Raw genomic sequence first — 23,586 nt, 5'->3', positions numbered from 1 at the left:
TTGTGCATGTGTTACCTGATTTTTTTCTCCCCATCTAATAAGCCATCTGGAATGCAGATTTCACATACCTCAACAGCACAGGCAATACAGTTAATAGCGTTTAACGTTTAAAAGCTGTTTAAACATGTTAAAAAGCGCTGGTACAACCATATTTAGAGATAAGCACTTAGTATCAATGCTCAGCGACTCAGCAATTATGAGAGGAAATTTGTCAAACAAAACGTTTTTTAAACTCCAGACCTTGAGAATTTATTTTTAATGATCTGGCCTTCCTCAGTTCCTTAATGAAAGTGACTTTGCCCCTGACTAGATGGACCACAAGTAACTGTTATGTATATTAAAAAAGCACACAAATGTATGACAGGAGCAGAAGGCTTATAATGTTTGTGTTCCATCCGAAGCTTGTAGATATTATATGAATGTATTTAATTGAATGGTTTTTCAGCTCTACTTTCAGGATGTAAAAATAAAGATCAAACTACTTAGCCTACTGTAGAGCTAATTTTAGATTAGACACACTATACATAAAGAGGAGAGTATTTAAAAATTGTATGAAAACTCGTTGCCGGTTTCACAGTAACACACACACAAAGCGGCTCGTGTAAACGGGTGTGTACCTGCATTCCAGAGATGCGCCTGTTGAAATCGGAGGGCCACTTTTATTGGCCTTTGGTGCCCAGACTTCAAATAGAGTCCCGGATATCCCGACTCTGTGTCATCGTGTCATTGCATTTCAAAAGCGACGCAGGACAATGGCCCGACTAACACCTCAATATAAACCTCGCGTTTGACTGCAAATAAGTCCCGTGCTATTTGGGGGGCATGAGAGGGAGGCATGTCGCGTCTTACACCTTGTTTCACTAATGAGCGGAACTAACACTCAATTGAGGCAACGAGCGCTGTCTTCTGCGAGAGATCGACACGCAAACGATCATGCATTCGATTCAAGTAGCCTACACGCTGCTTATAGGCTACATGAAGGATTGACACTATCTGGAGACTATTTCTTCATTTAAATATGCTGTATAAAAGATCTGCACGAATGCAGACATGCATGCATGAACTAATAAAGACCACCCATTATTTTTAAATAACAAACAATGTTATATGAAAATCACCAAACTGATGTCAAGAGCGCAGCGCGTAAAGTCTCACGGGGAGCAGTTCAATGCATGCTAAGCGCGCACCATTTACACTTAACATGTAGGCTACATATAAATGAAAAAAAACTATACCTTTACCAAAAAACGTTTATTAAAGAATTCGCTAATATGCGGGTTTTTAATGCGTTTTAAAATCGCCCAGTTTCTCAATAAAAAGTTAGCAAACGAAGTAATACAACTATTGAAGATAATACAGAGAAAATGGATATTCCCTGTCTTATTTAAAATAGTCTCTATAAAACTTGACCACTTTTGTGTTTACATGATTTGTGATCATGATTCATATGACAGACACTAAAATAAAACAGAAACAGACAAAAAAAAAGAAAGAAAGAAAGAAAGAAAATATAATAGACCCATAAATAAAATATCTCCCAAATATGGCAGAAAAAAATGATACATGTTTTATGTATTATTTTTATGAAGCTTTTTAACACCGATATCATCTTCCAGAAGGGCAAACTAGAATTAAACAGCTAGTCATGTGACTATGTACTTTAGAACTTTCATTAATAGCTGACAATTCTGAACAAAATGCAGGATCTATTTGTAGACCCTTCTAATTCAAAAGTACACTGTGGTCTGAAATGTCAAAGCAAGTATGCATTCAAAAGTTGCATGCTTTATTTTTGTGCAATTAATCAATTTAGATACTTGTTTTAAGCGCATTGTAAGCATCATCACATTTACTCACCTATCTGCATGACGCGGCCGAACACGGATGTGTTGTCCACCGTGCTACAGTTCCAACGCCTTTGCCTGAACTGAAACTGACACTCCGTGATGCCCGTCTTTGCCCCCTCTCCGATATAAACCATATGGTCCTGATAGAGCTGGCAGAGCTTCCTCTGACCCTGAGACAGGCCCGTCAGCTGGCTGCACAAAGGCTGTGCTCCAATGATGTACATCTCCGGTCTCTGGATGGGGTTCATGGCTAATGACCTGAGAAAATAAGACCAAAACACAGACCATCAGCCAAATACAGTGTGGACAACTAACCTGTAGCATGCGTGACACAAAATCATTATTCATAGTGTAAAAACTTAATTAGTCTATACTTGTGGTGTCATTTCTTTTTTTTTCTTTTTTCTTTTTGAGAATGCAATAAGATTTTGTAATAGTTAGTATCGTACTGTTTTTACGTAAGTCAAACTCTAAACCTGTGATTCACTGCAATAACAATGTGCCAGTTTAATTTCAAGCAAATTCTATTTTTATGATATTAAGTTACAGATTGCACAGATTAAATGTCTTTTACACATTATCAAATTGAAAACTGTTGGAAAAACCTGTTGTTCTCAGGACATGTTGCCTTGAATGCCCTTATTTACAAACAGTTTGACCATTTGTTGCCCAAGGTAAATATTGTGACAAAGCCTTCACATATGTTCTCAGCCAACAGTTTTCTTATGCATTGTTTCGTCCTTCACAAAAGACACATAACTCAATAAGATATTCTTTAGAAATATATACATGTAACCTAGATTAGTTTGATCTTACCACCATGAGTTGGCGACCACCAGCAGCTGTGAGTTGCAGACGATGAGAGTCAATGCCAAAAGAAGGTGTCCTTGGTTCATTCTCACATCCATCCTTCCTCGTCCAAGAAATGGGAACGCGAAGAGCCTCCCCTGGGGAAACATTTAGGAAATGATAGTAATCCACTTGGAGTAGCTGCTTCCTTCAGTAACTTGACTAAAAAAGAAAGTCCAGTGCCTCTGAATCCCCTCAATTTTGTCCCAGCTCAGTTTTAAACGCCAGCTGTGCGTAAAAAAACACCTAGACGACCTGAGGCACTAACGGAGCCTGACATGTTATTTTCGAACTCCGCTTCATAAAAGGCAACGAAAGTGAGTCGGTGCGTAATGGACATAAGCGCCACATGGATGGAAGTTAAAACGAACAATGAAAAAAGACATAAGTGCAACTATGTGGTGATGGTCCAAACTCTCTCCCCCCTCTGTCTCTGCCGGTTCTCTCCATATGAACTAACACCTCTGCGCTCCGATGGCACAACTTAACCCTCCCTCCTTCTGCTCGCACTTCAGCGCACCCCCTTCGTTTGGACGCGGATACAATGAAGAGGAGGAGGAGCGCGAGGGGAGCAGAGGAACTGGTGAGGAATTTGGGGAGGCCAAACAACACAAGAGGGCAGCAGATGAGAATCCGATTCGCGGCAGAGGTTTGATTCTCCGGCACGCAAGAGCGCGTTTTGCACTTATGGTAAATTAAAACACAACGCACGTATTAGGAGGAGCCTGAAATTCTCGCGAAGCATTTCTATGAAAATCAAAAAGTCAAAAGTTCACAGAGGGAGATGGAATAAAAGAGTTAACGGCTTGGAAAATATCATTCTTCCATCAAAGTTCACATGCGTATTATCATTCTTTTTAGCTCAATAGTTTACCGCAATAAATCCGAACAAGGGGGAAACAAAACAAATCCCAGTTTGACATGAGGAATAAAAGCCACGAATGTGATCTTTGACAGTTCAACTCCTGCTACCCTCTAAATCACTTTGCACATAAAAGACGCAGTTGCATTAAACGCACTTGGGCATGGGATATCCACTCACACTTCAGCAACCAAGACTAAACCGTGAAGTTTTATCAGCACATCCGTTTTAGACGAATTTACAGCTGATAACCAACGTTGCAGACATAAACAGCCACATTGCACCCTATCCTTCAGAATTGCGGTGTAAGGAATGCAAATACAATGAGTGTTTTACAGCTCCAGACTCTTGGAGACGTTTGGAACTTGTAGAGAGCCCTGTGCTATTCCAACATCACCCCCACACCTCTCTTTTGAGTGCAGACATGTCAGAATTGGTGTGAGAGACGCCACTCAATTTCCGAGCAGTCTGTGCATGATAAAGCGCCTCTCCGGACCCTTTCATCTCCTCTAATCCACACGCCCAGACACCACCTTTACGCCCCCCATCGCAGACCTGGGCTCGTCTCCACGTCCCTCCCTCACACAGGGACCCTGACCCACAGTGCGCAATAAATTCTGTTCATTTTACTTTACACTGTGCGGTGCTTATAATTACGGCATCATTACTGTACTAATGCGGCTTCTTCCGTTTTTGTAAATGCAATGTTCAAATCTACGTATACAATAATTTCAAACACTAGGATTTATTGGATGATGATTAGAGGAAAATTGTATTAAAAAAAATCAAAGAATGTTTAACAGACTGGCTTCAGTGTAATCTGATAACGCACATAAAATGCGTTATTTTTAAGCACGACGTGTTTAGTGGTTCATTTGAGTTCACATGTATTAGTAGTAAATGGTGTTTGCTCCCTCTGGTGCACTGATAAAGTAATTGCAATACACTTTAAAATAAATAAAATAAAAGTAAAAGACCAAAATGTATAATTGTACTGTATACAAATAAGTTCATACACTTAAAAAAATAAACGAATAAAGGTTCCCAAAGAGGGCTTTTCACAGCAATACCATAGAAGATACTCTTTTTTTTGTTCCCCAAATAACTTTTTTTGTGAACATTTATTAAACGAAAACTTTTCATTCTTAAAGAACCTTTTGTGAAATAAAAAGATTCCATTTATGTTAAACGTTCTTCATGGAACCATATAAGCCAATAAAAAACCTTTCATTTGAACCGTCTATGAAACCAAAAGCCAAAAATAATATATTTAACTAGCGAAAACTATGTTGAATGTATGTATTCTGTAAGCTATCACATTAACTGTTAATCAGAAAACACTAAATAAAATTAAATAGAAATTTGACAAAATAAAATATCAGTAATTTTGAATAAAATAATCTACTTAATGCATAAATGTAGCTATAATGATAACAAAAAAAAATCAACTCTTATTATTACTATTATTATTCTATAAAAACAGTAAAATCGTGTAATAATTTTCAAAATTCTCTTAGCTATTTTTAAATGCATAAAGTTTCTGTACGAGTTCATATCTATTGCACACTTTCGATTCACAAGAAAAGTCCTGATTCTATTACTGCATCTTATCACATGGGGGAGCACTTTAACAAGAAATGAACATAGACAGCAAAACCAGGAAATACATTTTCTCACGAGGTCTATGCAATCGCAGCGCAACCCAGCGCAATGCTAGAGTAATACACGACTGATGCCTCATGTTTATCAGTAAGCATTAAGCTTTTTGTAGGTGATTAGAAAAAGATAGATTTTTTTTTTCGCTGACAGATCTTATGAATAAACACCACTGCCTGTCATTTTATTTTATTTTAAAGAGTCCAGGTCTTTTGAATTAAGAGCCACTTCGATCCTCTCTAGCAGGTCACCTCTAACTGTGAGAAATAAATTCTGTAAAACCAGCTGAGTCTTATAGATAAGTGTGCTTACATATATCACATATGCATTGCTTATACATTACTCAATCTGCCTGAAATTGGTGCTAATAACAAACATTTCAATGTGACCTTAAATGGACACTCTCTCTCTGTTGGTCTATTCTATGCCATCTGTGCCGCTGCCAGCTATGGTTGGTAAATGATGACATCACTGGCATGCATGAATAGAATCAGAGCATGCAGTGGGTTTCAGAATCTGGATGCTGTCTTCATACAGGCTTTGCAGATTTGTACCAACTTATATAAGCAGAGTGGTTGCCAGTGCTGGCAGATTGGTTAGAGAATGAAAATTCTGTCATCATTTACTCACACTCATGTCATCCAAACCTGTATTTTATTTTCTTGCTTGCAAAGAACACAAAACAAGTTGTTTAACAGAATGTTATCGCTGCTCTTTTCAATATAACGAAAGGGGACCTTTAAGATCCAATGATGACAAAATGATCATAAAACATAATTAAAGATAATTTGCATGCTACTTTCCAAGTTTTTGAAAGTCATGTTATGCACTCTTAAAAATAAAGGTTCCAAAAATCTTTTTTTTTTTGTAACAGTGCAGCACAAGAACCACTCTTGATCCCTAAAGAACCTTCCAGTTCTTTTATGTGAAGTGCACTTAAATAATCTAAAGATGATTTTCCACTATAAAAACCTTTTGTAATATGCAATGGTTCCATGGATGTTAAAAGTTCTTCTTTGGACCATAGATGCCAATAAAGAAAGGTTTATGATGTGTATGAGGAGACGACCAAATCTTTGAATGAATTTGACCACATTATTGACCAAAAAGGCACAAATAAGCATTGAGAGGTTTTGTTCCTCACACAAAGCTATCGTATGACTTTGTCTGCTATTGTTAAAGCGTCTAGTCACCATTCACTTTCACTGAAATAGCAGGGTGAACATTCCACTTAACATCTCCTATTGAGTCCCACAGAAGAAAAAAACGACACAAGCTTGAGTAACTGCTGACAGAATTTTATTTTTCTGATTTTGAGTGATCATGTAAACAGCTCAGTGTCTGACACAGAACAGGAAAGAAAGGTGAGAGAAGACAAGAAAAACACTGGAGCCAAGCAGACGTGTTTGTGTGTGTGTGTGTAAATGTGCGAGCGAGTGAAGATGAAGACAACCTGGCTAAAGCTCAGGAGAGCTCTTGAACTCTGTGATGATCCTCCAGTTACACAACTGCGCACAAAGAGCTTCGGCGCCAGCGAGAGAGAGAGAGAGAGAGAGAGAGACAGAGAGACTGAAAGAGAAAAGATGCCACCCATACCAAAGATCCCGACTAGCATAAAAACAGCCACTAATCAAAACAATCTGCCCAATGCCTCGGTCTCTCAGAACGCAGAAAAAAAACGAAGGCACAGGATAAAGCACGAAAGCTCTTAATCAAATGGTATCAAACAGTCATATGCAAAGCAGCTTTCTGGCTGTGAATTCACAGGACTTATAATAACCAAAGTGTTCACAAGTCTGTAAAACTAGCTGCTTCCCTGTTGAGTCACACGTTCTGTAAATGCACCCCTCTTTCCTCACAAACAATGCTATGTGGTTCGGGTTACGGTGGAAATGACGGGGAGGGGGCTCTACACGTGCTGGGGGTGGGGTTAACCAGTCCAGCTGTGTTTCCCAGGGTGCTTTGCAGCAGCCGCTGGGAGATCAATGGTGAGGCAAGCCTGACAGATCTGTGTGCTGAGGTGTCTGAGCGAGCAGCCTGCTGTATATCATTAAAACTGAAGCGTCTCTGCATAACACTGCCTGTGACTAACCCAGATTGCAGGCAGACTCCCAAATCAAAGACATGTGGGTTATACACACACACACACACAAACACTCACAAGCATACAATGCCTCTCACCACTCATGCTCTCTTTTACTGTCAACTCCGTCACTCCCACCCCATGTTGCTCGCTTTCAATCCGAGACGTTTTCCTGGCGTTCCCACTGTGCGCTCTTGAAATTCCATCATTTTCCCTCTTCTTTCTCCTTTTGCCCATTCTACAATCTTTCTGTCTCCTTTCTGCCCTTCACCTCTCGCCTTCCACTTCCTTTACTCAGTGTATAGTCTCTGCCACAGCTTGTTTTGCTTCTCTTCTGCCATTTTGCATTTATTTCCTTATCCTACACCTGTTTCTCAGATGTTCCATCCCTTGTTCCTCCTCCTGTCGTGCTCCCTCTCCTGTTATTCATTCTCTCTATTCCAGCCATTCTCTCTCACTGTTCTGTTTCTTTCTCTTCCTGTTACTCCGCGTAGGACTCTGTTATGGCTTTGTACCGGTGTAAAATAATCATATATATGTATATTTTATACAGTTAAAAGAGTATTTTTTTTAGATAAATTATATTTTTAATTTCATTTTTATAGGCTACTATACATTTTTTTTAGATAAAACTAGATTTCAGTTCAACTAGAATTTTTATTCATAATAATTTTTATTAATGTTTCTATATCCATATTTTTATATCAAACACATTAACTTCATTACATTATATTTTCTGAATATAATCTGCCTCTGTAAATGGCATGCATGTTTTCGGGGGAATTAAGCTGCCTCAGATGCAGCTTCTGTGCCGTCTTTTCCGGGTAAAGCTGGGATTGTATCCTTTATTTCATTTCCCTCTCTAAAGCTGGAAGAAGATGACTCATGCACGTTGCTCTCATTGTGAAAGTGAATGCATGTCTCTCTCTCTCTCCTCTGAGCACATATGGCTTTCTGCACCGACTGCTCAGGAAACCAGACACAGGCCAAACTGGCCACACATCAGTCGCTCTCTCTCTTCTATGACGCATGCGGACCCTCTCACACTCTCCTTCCTCTCTGTCAATTTGTTCCCAGTAAGAAGTCTGATAGGACTCGGTGTAGTGCGGAGAACCAGCAGGGATCCTGTTATAAAAGTGAATGGGCCGTTAGAGCTACTTTATTCCCTAATAAATAGATGGACGCAGCAGTCAGGGGCCTGTAGCTGCTGGAAAGACCATGTTTCTGCTAGGTTCCTGATGTTATGGAGTGGGTGGGAAAGGGTGCCCTGACAGCCGCTCCTCACCGGGATGGGACAAGTCTAGGGTCATTTCCCTCAGGGTAGTTGGGACACAGCACATGTTATAGATTTGAGGGGTGATGGTGTGATGGCACTGGAAGAGTTTGGGTTATCTTTTTGTTCTTTCAGCAAATGCAAACTGAAATAAGCATCAAATGGACTTATATGAACAACTCATTATACAAAACCTGACAACAGGAAAACACCATGTTTACATGACATTTACATACATCTTTTAATTGCTATCAAAAATCAGCTCTTCAAAAGGGTTTAGATGCAAATCAATACATTAAACAATATTCTCAGTTTTTGCATCAAAAGGTATTACAGAGCAACAATGTATGCTCTGCCATTAATTAAAAGAATAAAAAAGGTAATTGCAACTTTATTTCACAATTCTGAGTTTATATTAAAACATTCTAAGAAAAATCTGAATGTATACTCAGAATTCAGAGAAAATAAGTCAGAGTTTCTAGATATAAACTAAAAAAGAAGAATTTTGAGTATATATTTCACAACTCTGACAACTCAGTTTTTCTCAGAATCACAAGAAACAGTCTAAACTGAGATAAACTCAGAATTGCAAGAAAAAAATCTGAATTGTCAATTTATTACTTTTTTTTTTTTTTATTCTGTGCAGTAAACAGGCTTGCATAATTTACAATGTTAACGTTTTACAATGAATAAGCCAAGACCTTTTAAATAAAAAATGTAATGGCCAATATCTAACTGATCGAGTTCTGATTACACCATTTATGACCTTTCCCTCATGAAAGCACACAGTTCTAGGCATGTACATGACCTTACATGCTGTCAGCTTATTAAGCATAATCAGTGCAACATCATGCATGTCAGCGCATTCACTGTGTGCAATAACTACCAAAAAATTTGCTCATTAAAAACCCATGTTTTACAGGTTTACATGCAAAGTAATAAGACAAAATCACAAGAAACCCATGTTTATGTTAGATACAGTACATTTGGTAATGAGTGGGTTCTTCTTTCCATTACATAAAATGCTACACAGTCAGATTAGATGCACATTGAATACAGTCAGTAACCAAATGTGGTCTTTGCATTCAAAGCAAAAGTCCAATTTGGTTTTGCGTAAAGCATTTATGACCTTTTCCTTATAAATTCACACTAGCATGACTTAGATTTGCATCTACGTCCGTCTTTGATCAAAACAGCAAGATTACACAAGGTTTTACAATATTAAGCATAACTAAAAAACCATGTTACATCCCATATCTTATCATACGATTGCTTGTGAGAGATATGTGACCCAGGATGTGGTTACAAGTGACTGCAACCACAATCCTGCTCACTCATTAATGTGCTTTTGAGCAATGCATTTAACCCCAGGATCAAAGAGTCACAATTAGAGCATTGTCAGATGCATTGGGTGGAAAGGCATTGATTAAACGGTAAAAAGCTTGCCAACTGAAAGGCTTGATCCTGTTTTTTGGGGTCAAACAAGTCAATGGATGGACTTTGCTCAAATGAACTTGGATGAATCTGAGTATACAGGTCAGTTTCGTATATAATCCTGCTTTCTTCATCTCTTTTCTTTCTCTAAATGTCTCTCAATCTTATCGGAGTAGAGTACGGGGGGTTCATTGCCGCCACCAGTCTGGGCACAGTGCCCATTTCGGTCCTGGCACGCTGACAGACCGCTGACTGCCCATCAGTCCTCCTGCGCTGCCCCTGAGAGCCCGTTCCATTCCCTACCACCTCCTCCTCTCCTCTCTTTCCCAGCCCCCCGTTCACCACAGGAAAGGTTTTATCGCACATCAAAGATGGCAGACAATCTAGGGTTAATTTATAGAACTACAGAAAAAAAGTGTTTTCCTAATGGTGTTATGAAGTGCAAACATGACTACTGAAATTATGTCAGATATTAATACATTTATTATTCCTAAAGAGACTTACTCAATCAATATTATCACTGCGGTGATTTTATTAGTAATTTCAAGGAAGGGGTTAATCACTATTGTATTGTTTTTGTGATGAGGAATCTGAGAAAAATGTACATAAATTCTTCAAATGCAGTTATGCAAATGTATTTTGGTCTCAAGATTCATTAATTATTTTTGATGTCCTTTATAAGATTATTTAACTGATACAATGGTTTTGTTTTTAGATTGTGATAGTGGTTTAATCAACATTGATCTTGTCCTATTTGAGAAATATCATAAACATAAATCAAAATGGTAACACTTTAGTATGAGGACCAATTCTCACTATTAACCAGTTCCTTACCATCATACCTATTATTAACAAATTGGCTGTTTATTAGTACTTTTAAAGCACATTCTGAAAGGCAATATTCTACATCCCTCATCCTCCAATACCTAAACTCAAAAACTTCCTTAATTAACTATTTATAAGCAGCAAATTAGGATTTAATGGAGGCAAAAATCATAGTTAATGGTTTCTTAATAGCGAGAATTGGACCTTAAAATAAAGTGTGATCATCAAAATATATGTATATTAAATAAATAAAAATAAATATATACTTTACATTTCAATTATAAGAGTCTTTAATTAACAATGTGCAGTAAAGCTATTAGTCACAGCTGTAAAAAGATACAACTAAAGACTTTAGTTTGCATACAAGATGTATTGTCTTGTGGTTTCATTTATTTATATTCTTACTCTGTTAAAAAAAAAACCTAGGATGATGTCCTCTTTTCCCAGACACGCCCTAGCTTGGATTTCTAAATTGCCTAAAAATTGCCACACTATTGACTGAATAACTGTCCAGTCTTAACCTTCAGCCTAATCTAAGTCATTTTAGCCATTTTAGGGTGTTCAATGTATGGTCAATGTATTTAATCAAACTCACGCTCTAAACGTGATTAGATAGATGGCTATACATGAGCACACATGCCGAGGGAGGGGAAAGAGGACAAGTCCTCAAACGTGACCACACATACAAACACAATGGCTTGAAGCAGGCAGCTGGAGGGTGGAGAGGTCGGAGTCTCCACAGTCTCGGCCTGATTAAAACTCCCAGCACTGCCTCTCACTCCCCCTGGATTGATTAACCTGACCTGTATCGGATCAACCCCTCGGGACGCAAGCGCAGCCCACTTTCCTGAAGTGGATGAGAGGAACAGCAACGGGGTGGGAGGGGGCAAGAGAGGCAGAAAGGAGAGACACAGTATGGGAGATGGGCAAAAGGGGACCGTGCAGGAAGAGAATGAGAACAAACCAGACCAGACTTGCAGGTCAGCACATCAGTGGAGTACTAATTCCTGCTTTCAACTTCTGTGTACGGCCCTTTATGCTTAAAACTTCTCTTTCCTCTATCAAACACAATACACCTTCTTGTAATGTTTAATTCAAATGCAAACAATGCATTTCTGCGAGAATGTATCAATTATTTAGGTTTTCATTATTGTTATTATGAGGGCAGCACAGCTGCTCGGTGCGCTGTCAGCAGACGGCAGTCTCTGAGTCCCAGCACTGAGACAAACAGCTCGGCTTTCTTCTCCACAATCAGCACACTCTAAAAGAGATACTCTCTGACAGCTATGGCCAGATGAACCAAAAATAAACGAGAAAACATGCACACAGATATTCAGTATCTTCCAAAAGTATCCACTCTTCATTAATGAAGTAAATTACAAACCCATTTTTTTTTCTGTGTTAAATTCTTATTTCAAAGCCTGAAACAAAAGACTCCAAATAAATAATAAAAACAGTAATTCTGATAAAGTAATTACAAATGTTATAAAATAGTTTAAAATATATATATATATATATATATATATATATATATATATATATATATATATATATATATATATATATATATATATATATATATATATATATATAAAGCTTGGCCCTGTGTTGAGGTGATTTCCTTTAGGTGTATTCAGGTTAGTTCAAAACATGAGCATTTTAATTTAAAATAATAATTTTAGGGATTCTCAGTTGGATTAAGAACTGGTAGGACTATATATATTTTTGTACTAATATGGCTGTATTTGAAACAGGCCCTCCTGCCATATTTCCCTGTATTCTTCCCCCACTAGCCATTCTTCTCTTTTAACAAGATGCCCAGTGTCTGCTGATGAAAAACAGCCTTACAGTGTGATGCTATCACCAGCATACTTCACAGTAAATGTGATGTTGTTTTTTTGCTGTGTGGGCAGTGTTAGATTTGCACCACACATATTAGTTCAGATTTGAGCTGAAAAGTTTCATTTTGGCCTTATCTAACAAGACAAACTTTTCCCTTACCGAAACTGGGTCACAATTATGTTTTTGGCAAACCCCGGACTTGCTTTCACATGGTTCTTTCTGAGCAATCATTTAAATGACTCAGATTTCCTAATTTGTGCAGATATTTTGAGAAATGATTACTTCTTGATAATTAAACCAACAATAGGCCACTGAGGCTGGGGCATTACTTTGTAGCCATTTTTCTAAAATGCATTTGCTTTACTTTAACCTCTTTGGAATGCTTATTAGTCTTGATTTTCATGGCAGGTTCACAACCTGAATAATGATGCCTTAACTGTGGATCATCTAGAAAAGATGAAAATTACTTTAATGATTCAAAGGTAAAGGCTGAATCATTCAAGTGTATCTGATGAGTTTCTTAACTGTATCTGAACCAAATACTTTTGCAAAGATATTTAATGTTTTGTTCAAAGAATTATAATAAAACAATGTTACATTAAAATTTAAAAACAAAAACACAATACTAAATTGTTGCCATGATTTTTTTTTTATGAAAAAGAAAACAATGTACTTGCTTGAAGACTTTATATTTATTATGCAATTAATACTTTTTAAGAATATTATGAATTAATAATATTCACATTATATATTTTCATAATCATAAATAATTGTAAACAAAGTTAAAATGCATTATAATATTTGTAGATTCATCTGGAATTAGTTGTTTGTCATGTGTTTCAATGCAATTCACCTAAAGGTGTAAATACGAATAGATACATCTTCTCATGTATTATAATTTTGGTTACAATTATTCAATTGTACATAAAAATGCCATAAAAACGCATTATAATTATTATTTTTATTTATATACTGCATTCTATATAAAGGCTGCAAGTGTTACCCAAACATACTGCATTGAATTTAAAGTAAATAAATAGCCTGAAATTAAAATAAACAGGCTTATGTCAGTTCGGTAAAACAACCTGGATGGTTTATAGGCCTAAATACTTTCGCAAAGCACATTTTCACAGACTTCCCAAAGGCTGGAAACCGTCTTTGTTGATAAAACAGGCCTCTAAACACTCATAGCTCATGACCTCACTGCTAAAACTTGCATTAACAGTAACCTCTCCTTGTGGGTGCGGGACCTATGACATCTAGCACTGGGTCTCAAAGGCACTGATGCTGAGGGCTTTACTGTCTGGGTGGCTGATGTGTGTATATTCTGCTTTTGAGTCACACAGTTGTTTGAAGAACACTTTTCAATGCGTTCCTAGTTCCTCCCTCTCTCCAGGCCCGGACATGCTGCAGACTTATTCAGTCATCTCTCTGTCTGTTTTGCTCTCTATTTTGTCTCTTGAAGGTCCCAGGTGGGCAATGTGACCATTGTGCAGCCAAACGGCCTGTTATTGTCGGTCATACTATGAGAGGTTGAGTTTGGTGTTTTCTTTTCTGTATGTGTGCGTGTGTTTTGATGAACCCACTGCTTTCTGCCCTGTCAGTGTCTCTCCTCTTCAGCACATTAGGCCGGGCTGTTCCCTACGACTGCTTTGATGGTGAACGCCGCAGGGCTCCGATCTCTGTTTCAGGTTGTAATTACTCTCTAGAGGGGCCTCACCTGGCTGTGGGCTCCAGGCATACAGAGAGAAAGGTAGAGAGAGAGAGAAAAGGAAAGAAAGTGAAGCTATGAAAGAACTGAACATGTGAAAGGAAAGGTGGGGTAAGAGGGCAAAAGTAAAAAAATGTAGTGGGGCCAAGAGTCTGACACAATCAAAACAAAATAAAAAATAAATGATGTGTGTAAGTATGTGTGTGTGTGTGTGTGTGTGTGTGTGTGTGTGTGTGTATGTATGTGTGTGTGTTTTGCTCGCCAAAGCTGCATTTATTTAATAAAAAATACAGCAAAACATTGTAAAACATTATTAGAATTGAAAAGTAGTTATTTATTTTTGACATTTTAATATACATTTTAAAATTTAATCTATTCATGCAATGGCAGTGCTGAATTTTTAGCTATTTAGATAGTATATTTATATTATTATTAAAACTATATAAATATTTTTTATATATTATTCAATTATATTCATATATTATATATTTTTAAATTATTAATATATTATATATTATCACGAAATTGTTACAATATAATATATTATTCATATATTGCATGTATTTATCTACTATTTTATACAGCATATATATTTTTCTGATTTTATATTTGTTAAGATTAATTACCATTCGATTATTATTAAACTGTAATTAATATATTCCTCTATTTTTAAGTCCCTCAAATCAGTGTTCATTTTACAATTACATTTTTCATGACTATTGGTATAATTTATAAACAAAAAATGTTGCATTTTAAAATTATATAAGAACATAAAAGCAGACGGTTGTGCAAAATACAGTTATATACAGTTGAAATATATCATACATATATTTTATATGTGTGTGTTTGTGAATTTTTAGGTTTTTATATTATTTGAGATTATATATATATATATATATATATATATATATATATATATATATAAACCAGTCCAATACTGTTTTATATCTATGAAAAATGCAAACAATGTCTTTCACTTGCCTTCTACATCACACTAGATATTGTATTTCTGTAGCGGAAAAGGTAAAGTATTTCTGAAAGGCAAACTTTGCAGCAGAAAGCAAACACCTCACTCCATCAGGTTGTCTACAAGAGAAAAGTGCACGAATGTGACACATACAGAGCAAGGAATTGAAACATTATGGGAAAATAAAGGGATTTGCTCATTTTGTATCACTAGCGGTATTACCATAACAATGCATTATATGAAGGGAGAGTATTACATCATTGCCTGTTCTTTACACAGACACCGAGAGCATCGGCTTCCTGGTGTTTCCCCTGTGGTACCCCAACGGGGTTGCATCTCCTAGGGAGATTCGACCTGATTTGAATAGAGTAACGTAGCTTCCCCTGCCGAAGAAGAAACTGTTGTCTGATTTCATGAAAAGCCCATTCAGCAAACTAGATGTATGCGAGCGTTTGTGTGAGTTACATCCGGCAAAAATCCTCAAACTGCCACCGCTTGCAAAACAAAAAAGCAGATTGGAGTCATACAAGATTCCGTGAAGGAGCCAAGTGAGAGAGAGAGAGAGAAACTACAAAGTAGCCTAAAATCTATTCATGAGGTGTCAGCTTTCAACAGCATGTTGACACATGCCTACGTCTCCTAGGAAACGCTTGCCCCAAGCCCAGTTCTGTGGCATGCAATTATCCAATTATCTCCCTCCCCTGAATCAGCACATCAAATCACCTGACAGATCTTTTTTTGCAAAGCCCTAAAACACCTTTGCATTTGCATGTAGCACTTGTCCTTTCACTTCTCACTGCCTCCTAGCTTCATTTTCACTTTCCTTTGCTGCAATCTTTTGTTTCTTTTGCACTTTAGATCAGAACATCCTTAAATGCTTTCCGTTTTGCCGTCTATTTTGCTTCCACTTGGTGCAATTTAGCCAGAATGATCATAAACTGTTCAATTAACAATGCCATCACTCTGCGTCTTTTTTAATTGTTAGCTTTCGCCTGCTTTCTAAATCAAACCCCTCCCTTTCTTTTCTCACTGGTCCCCTCCTCCCTCTCTGTCTCTCCCTCTCTCTCTCTCTCTCTCTCTCTCTCTTATTTCTAGGAGCAGCTTGAGTCCTGCTTTTGGCTCTGCAGGCCTGCTTTGAGAGCCTCTGACTCACAGCAGTGCAGTTCTGGAGCGGCCCTCCTCTCTGGCGGTGAGGCCGGCTGGAGGAGCCAGGGAGAGGGGCCGCTGTCACAGACCTCTCGCCCCATTACATGCTGGGCATCGGGGCTCAGTGCACATTCATAGCCCTTCATCTGTCCACCATACAAGCCCAGGACCTGTCTGTCAGAGAGAACGCATGATTTCAGCTTGACGTCAGCATGAGATGAAGTCAGCAACGCGGTTTTATTCCAGTAATCGGACATATTTCAGAGATTAACTGGTTGAAGTGGACAATAAAATTAAGAAGGATAAATGTTTGAGGTTTGATTAAAGTTTGAGACTTCACTGCATAAAAAAGGCTCATCTTACTTTCTGTAGTCAAAATATCTAACAATTCTTAAATCAAGATGCCTTTATTCAATAAGCAAAAAGACTTAAGATGTTTAGTCTTGTATTCTGAGGGGGTAAAAATCAAATTAAGTGTATTTTGCTTAAAATAATTACAGTTATCTGCCAGTGGGGAAAGAAAAAGAATCTTGTTTTAAGAAAATGTTACTTGTTTTAAGAAAAATGTAATGCAAAGACTAAATATCTTTTTAATTATCTAGTAAATCTTGGTTTAAGAAATATTTTATATTTTGACTAAAACAAACAAACAAACAAAAAGAAAGAAAATACTAAAAATATTTTGCAGGATTATTTTGTATTAAATGAAGTGCATTTATAATACTTTTTAATTTTTATTATTTTTTGGTAATTTTCACCTTTCACCTGACAAGACTCGAAGTGGGAGAGAGTTGGGAGCAGGACTGGGAAAGGTCCTTGAGTCTGGATTTGAACACGGGGCACCCGTAAGTGCAAAGGCACTATATGTAAATGTGATGCCCACAAGGCTTTTGGTGCCAAAAAATAAAGTGCATTTATTAATTTATTAAGATCCATTTTGATTTTAAGTGAACTTGCAGGACCGTGAGCTACTTCTGAAGTGATGTTGGATAGAGTTTTGTGCTTTACACAATTATAACCTGAATCAGTGAGAGCGGAAGGAGGGGAAAGGAAAAAAAGTGACATTTATTGAAGCGCGAGAGAGAGAGAGAGAGAGAGAGAGAGAGAGAGAGAGACACGTGATGAGGTAGAGGGAAGGTTCGAGACAGACAGTGGGGAGGGTTGGACTTGTGCTGTCAGTTGTGCTGTGCTGCATTTTCTTTTGTAAACACAAACGTGTGTGTGCTGCTTTTCTTCCTTCTTTCTGCTACACTCCAGTACCTTCTGCAAATGCTCCCGTCATATCAGCTAACAATGCCAAAGAGCCCACAGAGGGGGGCCTGAGGCCCAAAGATGGGGAAATATGCAAAAGGTGGAAATAAAAACTACCTTACATAAGACTGACGGGGCAAAAAGCTAACTGTTACTGCCAGAGCCTAACATTGCATGTATTTTTGTTTGGGTTATAATGAGACATATTTCTTTTTCAAAAAGTGAATGAAGGTATGACTGTACAATAATTAAATAGAAATAATAAATAAATAAATAAATGGCAAGATAAGTTGAAACATTTTTTTTTTACATTTGAAACAAAAGTAATAATAATATAGCTAAATATTAAATTTGTACAATTTAAAATGCTTAAACATTTTACAATGAGCCCTTTCTATTGTTTGCTTGTTTTATACACATAAAATATATATTGTTTAAACAATATGCCACTTTAAAAAGTAACTTTACTCTTATAATAAATAAAACCGAAAAAACAACTGTAAAAAAATACCAGCATCTGACACGGAAGCTGAAGGGTTAAGGGTAAAGTGAACTGAATTGTAAGAAGTTGGTTTCCAGGGGAACTATTCTTACTGTTCCAGCTGAGTCGGGCTAAACCACTTTGCTTTCGAAAAGGGGGGCAACAGACACCCACAACACGAATGTCTTTCATAACAGTTTAGAGGAAAACAGAACACGGACTGGGGCAATAAGTACAAACGTGTCCGATCCTGTTTTATAAGTAACAGTCTGTTCTTAAATAATTTGCAGGGGTTTTACGTGTTTAAAATAAGCGCGTCTCCCCCTCAGCCGCTCTGTGCTGGCGGCCCTGCCAAGTCAGTTTGAAAAGATCAGACAAAGGCAGCAGGAAGCCCCTCGGCTTGGCAATGAGTGCGAGCAGAGCACAAACGCGAAACGAAACCTCACTCTTTTATCTGATAGCGGACTGAATTTATTTTCTCCCGAGGTTTGTGGCAGTTTTAGACATCTTTTGAAAATGTACGACCGTTTGGATCCCCGGGTCGAGCGAAGACTATTATCAAAGCGCCAAACGGACAGCAGCGCTGCCTGACCGTGGATCGCTGTCGGTCTGAATCGCGATCAAGCGTCTTTTGGGGACATTTTTTTTGCATTTGAATCCTTCCTACACCGCTGAAAGGATCACTCTGGACGGAGAGTTGTCGATTTACACAGTTAAATGTAAAAGGAAAAGCTTGAAGAGCTTTCTAAAAGCCTTTTTTTCTCTCCTGACGGGACTGCGAGCCGCGACGGTGACCGTTGGTGGGGGTTTACCGCCGTTTGTTTTCTTGAGCGCGTTTGGAAGATGGAGACGCACATCTCGTGTCTCTTCCCAGAGATTTTAGCCATGATTTTCAGCTACTTGGACGTGAGGGACAAAGGCAGAGTGGCCCAAGTGTGCACGGCGTGGAGGGACGCATCATACCACAAGTCCGTGTGGAGGGGGGTGGAAGCCAAACTGCATCTGAGGCGAGCGAATCCGTCCCTGTTCCCCAGCCTCCAGGCGCGGGGCATCCGGCGCGTCCAGATCCTCAGCCTGCGGCGCAGCCTCAGCTACGTGATCCAGGGGATGCCCAACATCGAGAGCTTGAATCTCAGCGGCTGCTATAACTTAACGGATAACGGCCTGGGGCACGCGTTCGTGCAGGAGATCCCTTCCCTGAGGGTGCTCAATCTGAGTCTTTGCAAGCAGATCACAGACTCCAGTTTGGGCAGAATAGCGCAGTATCTGAAAAACTTGGAGGTGTTGGAACTGGGCGGCTGCAGTAACATCACAAACACGGGCTTGTTGCTCATCGCGTGGGGTTTGCACAGACTCAAAAGTCTTAATCTGAGGAGCTGCCGGCATGTGTCGGATGTGGGCATAGGGCACTTGGCTGGCATGACCCGGAGCGCGGCGGAGGGCTGTCTCAGTCTGGAATACCTGACCTTGCAGGATTGCCAGAAGTTGACGGACTTGTCTCTAAAGCACATTTCGAAAGGCCTGACCAAGCTCAAAGTGCTCAACCTGAGTTTCTGCGGGGGCATCTCGGATGCTGGCATGATCCACCTCTCTCACATGACGAGCCTGTGGAGCCTTAATCTGCGTTCGTGTGATAACATCAGCGACACGGGCATCATGCACCTCGCCATGGGCACGTTGAGACTCTCTGGACTAGACGTGTCGTTTTGCGACAAGATAGGTGACCAGAGCCTGGCTTATATCGCGCAGGGCCTGTACCAGCTCAAGTCGCTGTCGCTGTGCTCATGCCACATCAGCGACGATGGCATCAACAGGATGGTGCGCCAAATGCACGAGCTGAGGACGCTGAACATCGGCCAGTGCGTGCGGATTACAGACAAAGGACTGGAGCTGATCGCAGACCACTTGACGCAGCTGACCGGGATCGATCTGTATGGATGTACGAAAATCACTAAGAGGGGACTGGAGAGGATCACGCAGCTCCCCTGCCTTAAAGTTTTGAACCTGGGCCTTTGGCAGATGACTGAAAGTGAAAAAGTGAGGTGAAACTTGGGGGGTTTTTGGAGGGAGGGAGAGAGGAAGGGGGATGGGTGAATTTCAATAGAGCAAAGTACATAAAAAAAGGCTTAAAATGCTGAATGTGATACATGTGCCAGTTATTGCTATTAACACACACACAAAAAGTTGTTTTGTTTTTTTCTTAACAATACGCAATATTAAACCTCCTCCTCCTCCCAGAGTATCGCGATATTTTGGCTACCTCGTTAGATGTATTATATTGTTATTCTTAAGAAGAATGAGAATTTGTGCCTAGAAAAACAATCCCCTCCCCCTTTATCTCGTCTTTGGCTCAAGGAAAGCAAAAAGACTGAAAGAAAGGATGGATTCAGACTACCATTTTTATGTCCCTTCCTTCAGATAGCCAACAAAATATCTTTCAAAACAAGTCTATGGGTAGTTGACATCAAATTTCAAGCAGTTTCGCAAGCGTCCTGTGATGTGACAGTTCACCTTAAAATGTTGTAGATCTTCTGTAATTAATTATTAAACAAAGCTGTTTTGTGATCTTAAATTAATTGAGAGACTCCATGCAATATTTGTGCTTTAAGCAAATGATTTATCACACCATAGGACCATTTAAAATTAAGTAGTGATTTAAAATGAGAAAGAAAAAAAATAGTGACCAGTCACAGAATTTAAAAACAACATTTTCCCTTATACATTGTATAAATGACAAGTCTAAAATCTTCAAAAGTTCATGGACATGCTAGATGTCAACTACGTACCCTTATGCAAAAATACTGGGTTTGTACACTTAAGCTTTTATATTTCCAATCTCTTTTAGTTTTTGCTCAATTTTGCAGGCCTGAAAGCCTTTAATTCCTGCTTTGAATAAGAGGTTCCCTCTGCTGATGTATTTATGCTTATGTAAGCAGATATTAATTAATGGCTGTTATTCAGAGCGTTGTACTTCAAATTGAAGTGAATTTTGTCCCTAAAAAAACAACAACCCTGTTAGCAATTCACTTGACAACTTATTTGCCTCTTCACAGGACTGAAACACGGCACATCGTGTTATAAAACAATCTGTCTGTTTTAAATACAATAATATTCAACTTTACATATAAAAGACATGGTCAAAACGAGGGTAACACGCAAAATGCATGTCAGGCCTATATATGTACCATGATGTATCGACCTGCAACATGTATTGAGTCCTGCTGAGAAGCTACTGTGTTCTAATGTACTGTAAATGTATTTGTAAAAAGAATCCCAAATTAAAATGTTTTATATTCTTACAGTAAAAACATTAAAGTTGATATTTATATAAATAAAAGAGCCACTCTGAATTCCGTTGTGGGGAAATGTTTTTGCTGGTTGTGATTTTTTTCTTTCTTTCTATAATTCATGCATTGAGTTTGGATTTGTGCCCTTTTGATTCTGAAACGTCATAATGTTTAGGCAGTGTCACAGATAATGTTGCTATAATAGGGTTAGGGGTTTATTTGGTCGATTGCCAGCCTAGTGGATTTGAGAAATGAGCGGTTTAGAGGACGATGGAAGTGATATTTGTGTTAAGAGCATGCATGTTTGTTACATTATTTATGAACTGCAACAAAATGGATGCTTCCTTTAATTGTGCTAGTAATGGGGGTTAAAACTGTAATGCTGCTTTTTTTTCTTTACAATTTAAGTAATCCAATCCAATAATATACACACTGTTAAAGTATCTGATATCAAGTTAGTGACTATAATAGTGAATATATTTCACCCAGCGAAATATTATAAATCCTGTTCTCAACAGTTGCTATTGTTTCCCCAAGTTAAGAAGCCAGGTTTAGGATTTTTTTTCCTTCTCCTTGCTCAGTCACGCATACCAGATCTGAGAGACGGGGTTTGTCCCACAGGAGTCTTCTCTTCCCCCCCAGAAAAAAAAAAGCCCAGCCCACCCCCCTTTCCTCAAACAGACACTTTTAAGCATTCCTCACCATCATTCAAAGCATTTAAGCTTTAGTCTTTGCTCCCCTCCACCGTCCAGAGGGGTGGAGGATTTAATCGGGGGCTCTGAGCGCTTGATGAGAGAGCGAGAGAATTTAAGCCCTTCTGAAGGTTACCGCCATCTCCACTTTGCTGAGTTCATAGATTTTTTTCTTTTTTTCTTTCTTTCTGGAGCTACAGTTTTTGTTGCATTTTTACAACTGGAGATGTTTGTCAGATATTCGGATATGTTGCTCACATAGATCTTCTTTAAAGTTATAAAAGCCACTCTATTTTATGATTTTGCTGAACCGAGCAAGCAGAGCAGAGAAACGATTACACCGGTGTGAAATCTCACACCACCTTTTAGAAAATAAAAATACAGCTTGGTTTTACTGCTGGGAATTCTAACAAAGCAGTTGGAACTTTAGCAGCGACCTGTATAGCTCCCGCAGCACCTGTGGATGAAGGTGTCTCTGGGTTACAGTGAAGCGCTTTGATGTTTCAGAATGTTCCAGAAAGGTGGGGGTGGAAGGGTTGGAGGTTATTCTGCTCCTGACTGAAGTTCCAGGCATTTTAGTAGGCCCGTGCCATTTGCTCAGACAGCCTAAATCAAGCACAGATCAAAACAATCAAATCGTCTGATAAAATTCACTTATGGTTTGATTTGAAAATCACAATGAAAATCTGATTTGTTTGCAGTCAGGGTTAGAGGAAAGGTGGCTGAAAGCTGTGCCTGCCACATCGCTGGAAAACGGACAGGAATTTGTGAGTCACTGTTTGACTTTGCTCTGTAAAAAAAAAAAAAGAAACCGGTGCTAGAACCCTGTCTGACTTAAGGAGGCCGGCACCGCTTAGCAAACATGGCACATGAGAGATGCTTTAGTTTTGCGTCTCTGTGTGTGGCATTAAATGTTTATTCATTCAGAACAACTGCATAAGGCCAAATGCTAAGGGCATGTGAGCAAAGAGAACAATCTGTTACTTCATTCTGCACAGGATCAAATACTTAAGACTGAACTTTTTCTATATGTATGAATTAAGCAACAGAAAACCTTTTCACTCAAGAAAAATAAATTAAAAGTAATGTATGGGTTCAGTACAAGTTTAGTTCAATCAAAAGCAGTTTTTGGCATAATGTTTATTACCACAAAAATAATTAAATCTTTCTTTCTTTCATTTTTATAACAAAATCGTACAATGCAGTGGCAAAGTTTACAACAAAAAAAGATAGCAAATAATTTTTTTCATACCAAAATCACATTTATATTAATATTATGTTTATGTTTTCTGGCTATCATACACTTAACAAAATCCAAAAATATGGCACAATCACTGTATTAAAATTAAGGAATTTTCTGTATTGATTTTCTTTTTTTTT

General features: G+C 38.4%; 2 protein-coding genes across 4 annotated transcripts in view; one reads left to right on the top strand and one right to left on the bottom strand.

Annotated features, from left to right (window-relative positions):
• Positions 1 to 23,586, bottom strand: part of LOC113058881 (protein Wnt-5b) — a 78,012-nt gene that overhangs the window by 8,654 nt on the left and 45,772 nt on the right. The window contains exons 1-3 of one of the 3 annotated variants that reach the window (XM_026227162.1): positions 2,880 to 3,439; positions 2,664 to 2,794; positions 1,858 to 2,105 (exon numbers count right to left, since the gene is read on the bottom strand). In XM_026227162.1, coding sequence (XP_026082947.1) covers positions 1,858 to 2,105; positions 2,664 to 2,755 — 340 coding nt within the window. In that variant the 5' untranslated portion in view covers positions 2,756 to 2,794; positions 2,880 to 3,439. Of the gene's footprint in view, positions 1 to 1,857; positions 2,106 to 2,663; positions 3,441 to 23,586 lie in introns of those variants that run through there. The other 2 variants (XM_026227158.1, XM_026227152.1) reach the window with 2 other exon arrangements.
• LOC113058872 (F-box/LRR-repeat protein 14) lies at positions 18,517 to 21,577 on the top strand. Its single transcript, XM_026227140.1, has one exon. The coding sequence runs from the start codon at positions 19,071 to 19,073 to the stop codon at positions 20,271 to 20,273; it is 1,203 nt and encodes a 400-aa protein (XP_026082925.1). The 5' UTR covers positions 18,517 to 19,070; the 3' UTR covers positions 20,274 to 21,577.

This window comes from Carassius auratus, chromosome 4, assembly GCF_003368295.1.
Source record: "Carassius auratus strain Wakin chromosome 4, ASM336829v1, whole genome shotgun sequence".
Classification (NCBI taxonomy): Eukaryota; Metazoa; Chordata; class Actinopteri; order Cypriniformes; family Cyprinidae; genus Carassius; species Carassius auratus.
Note: the sequence above shows the minus strand (reverse complement) of the source record. Positions and strands in the feature narration are given on the sequence as shown.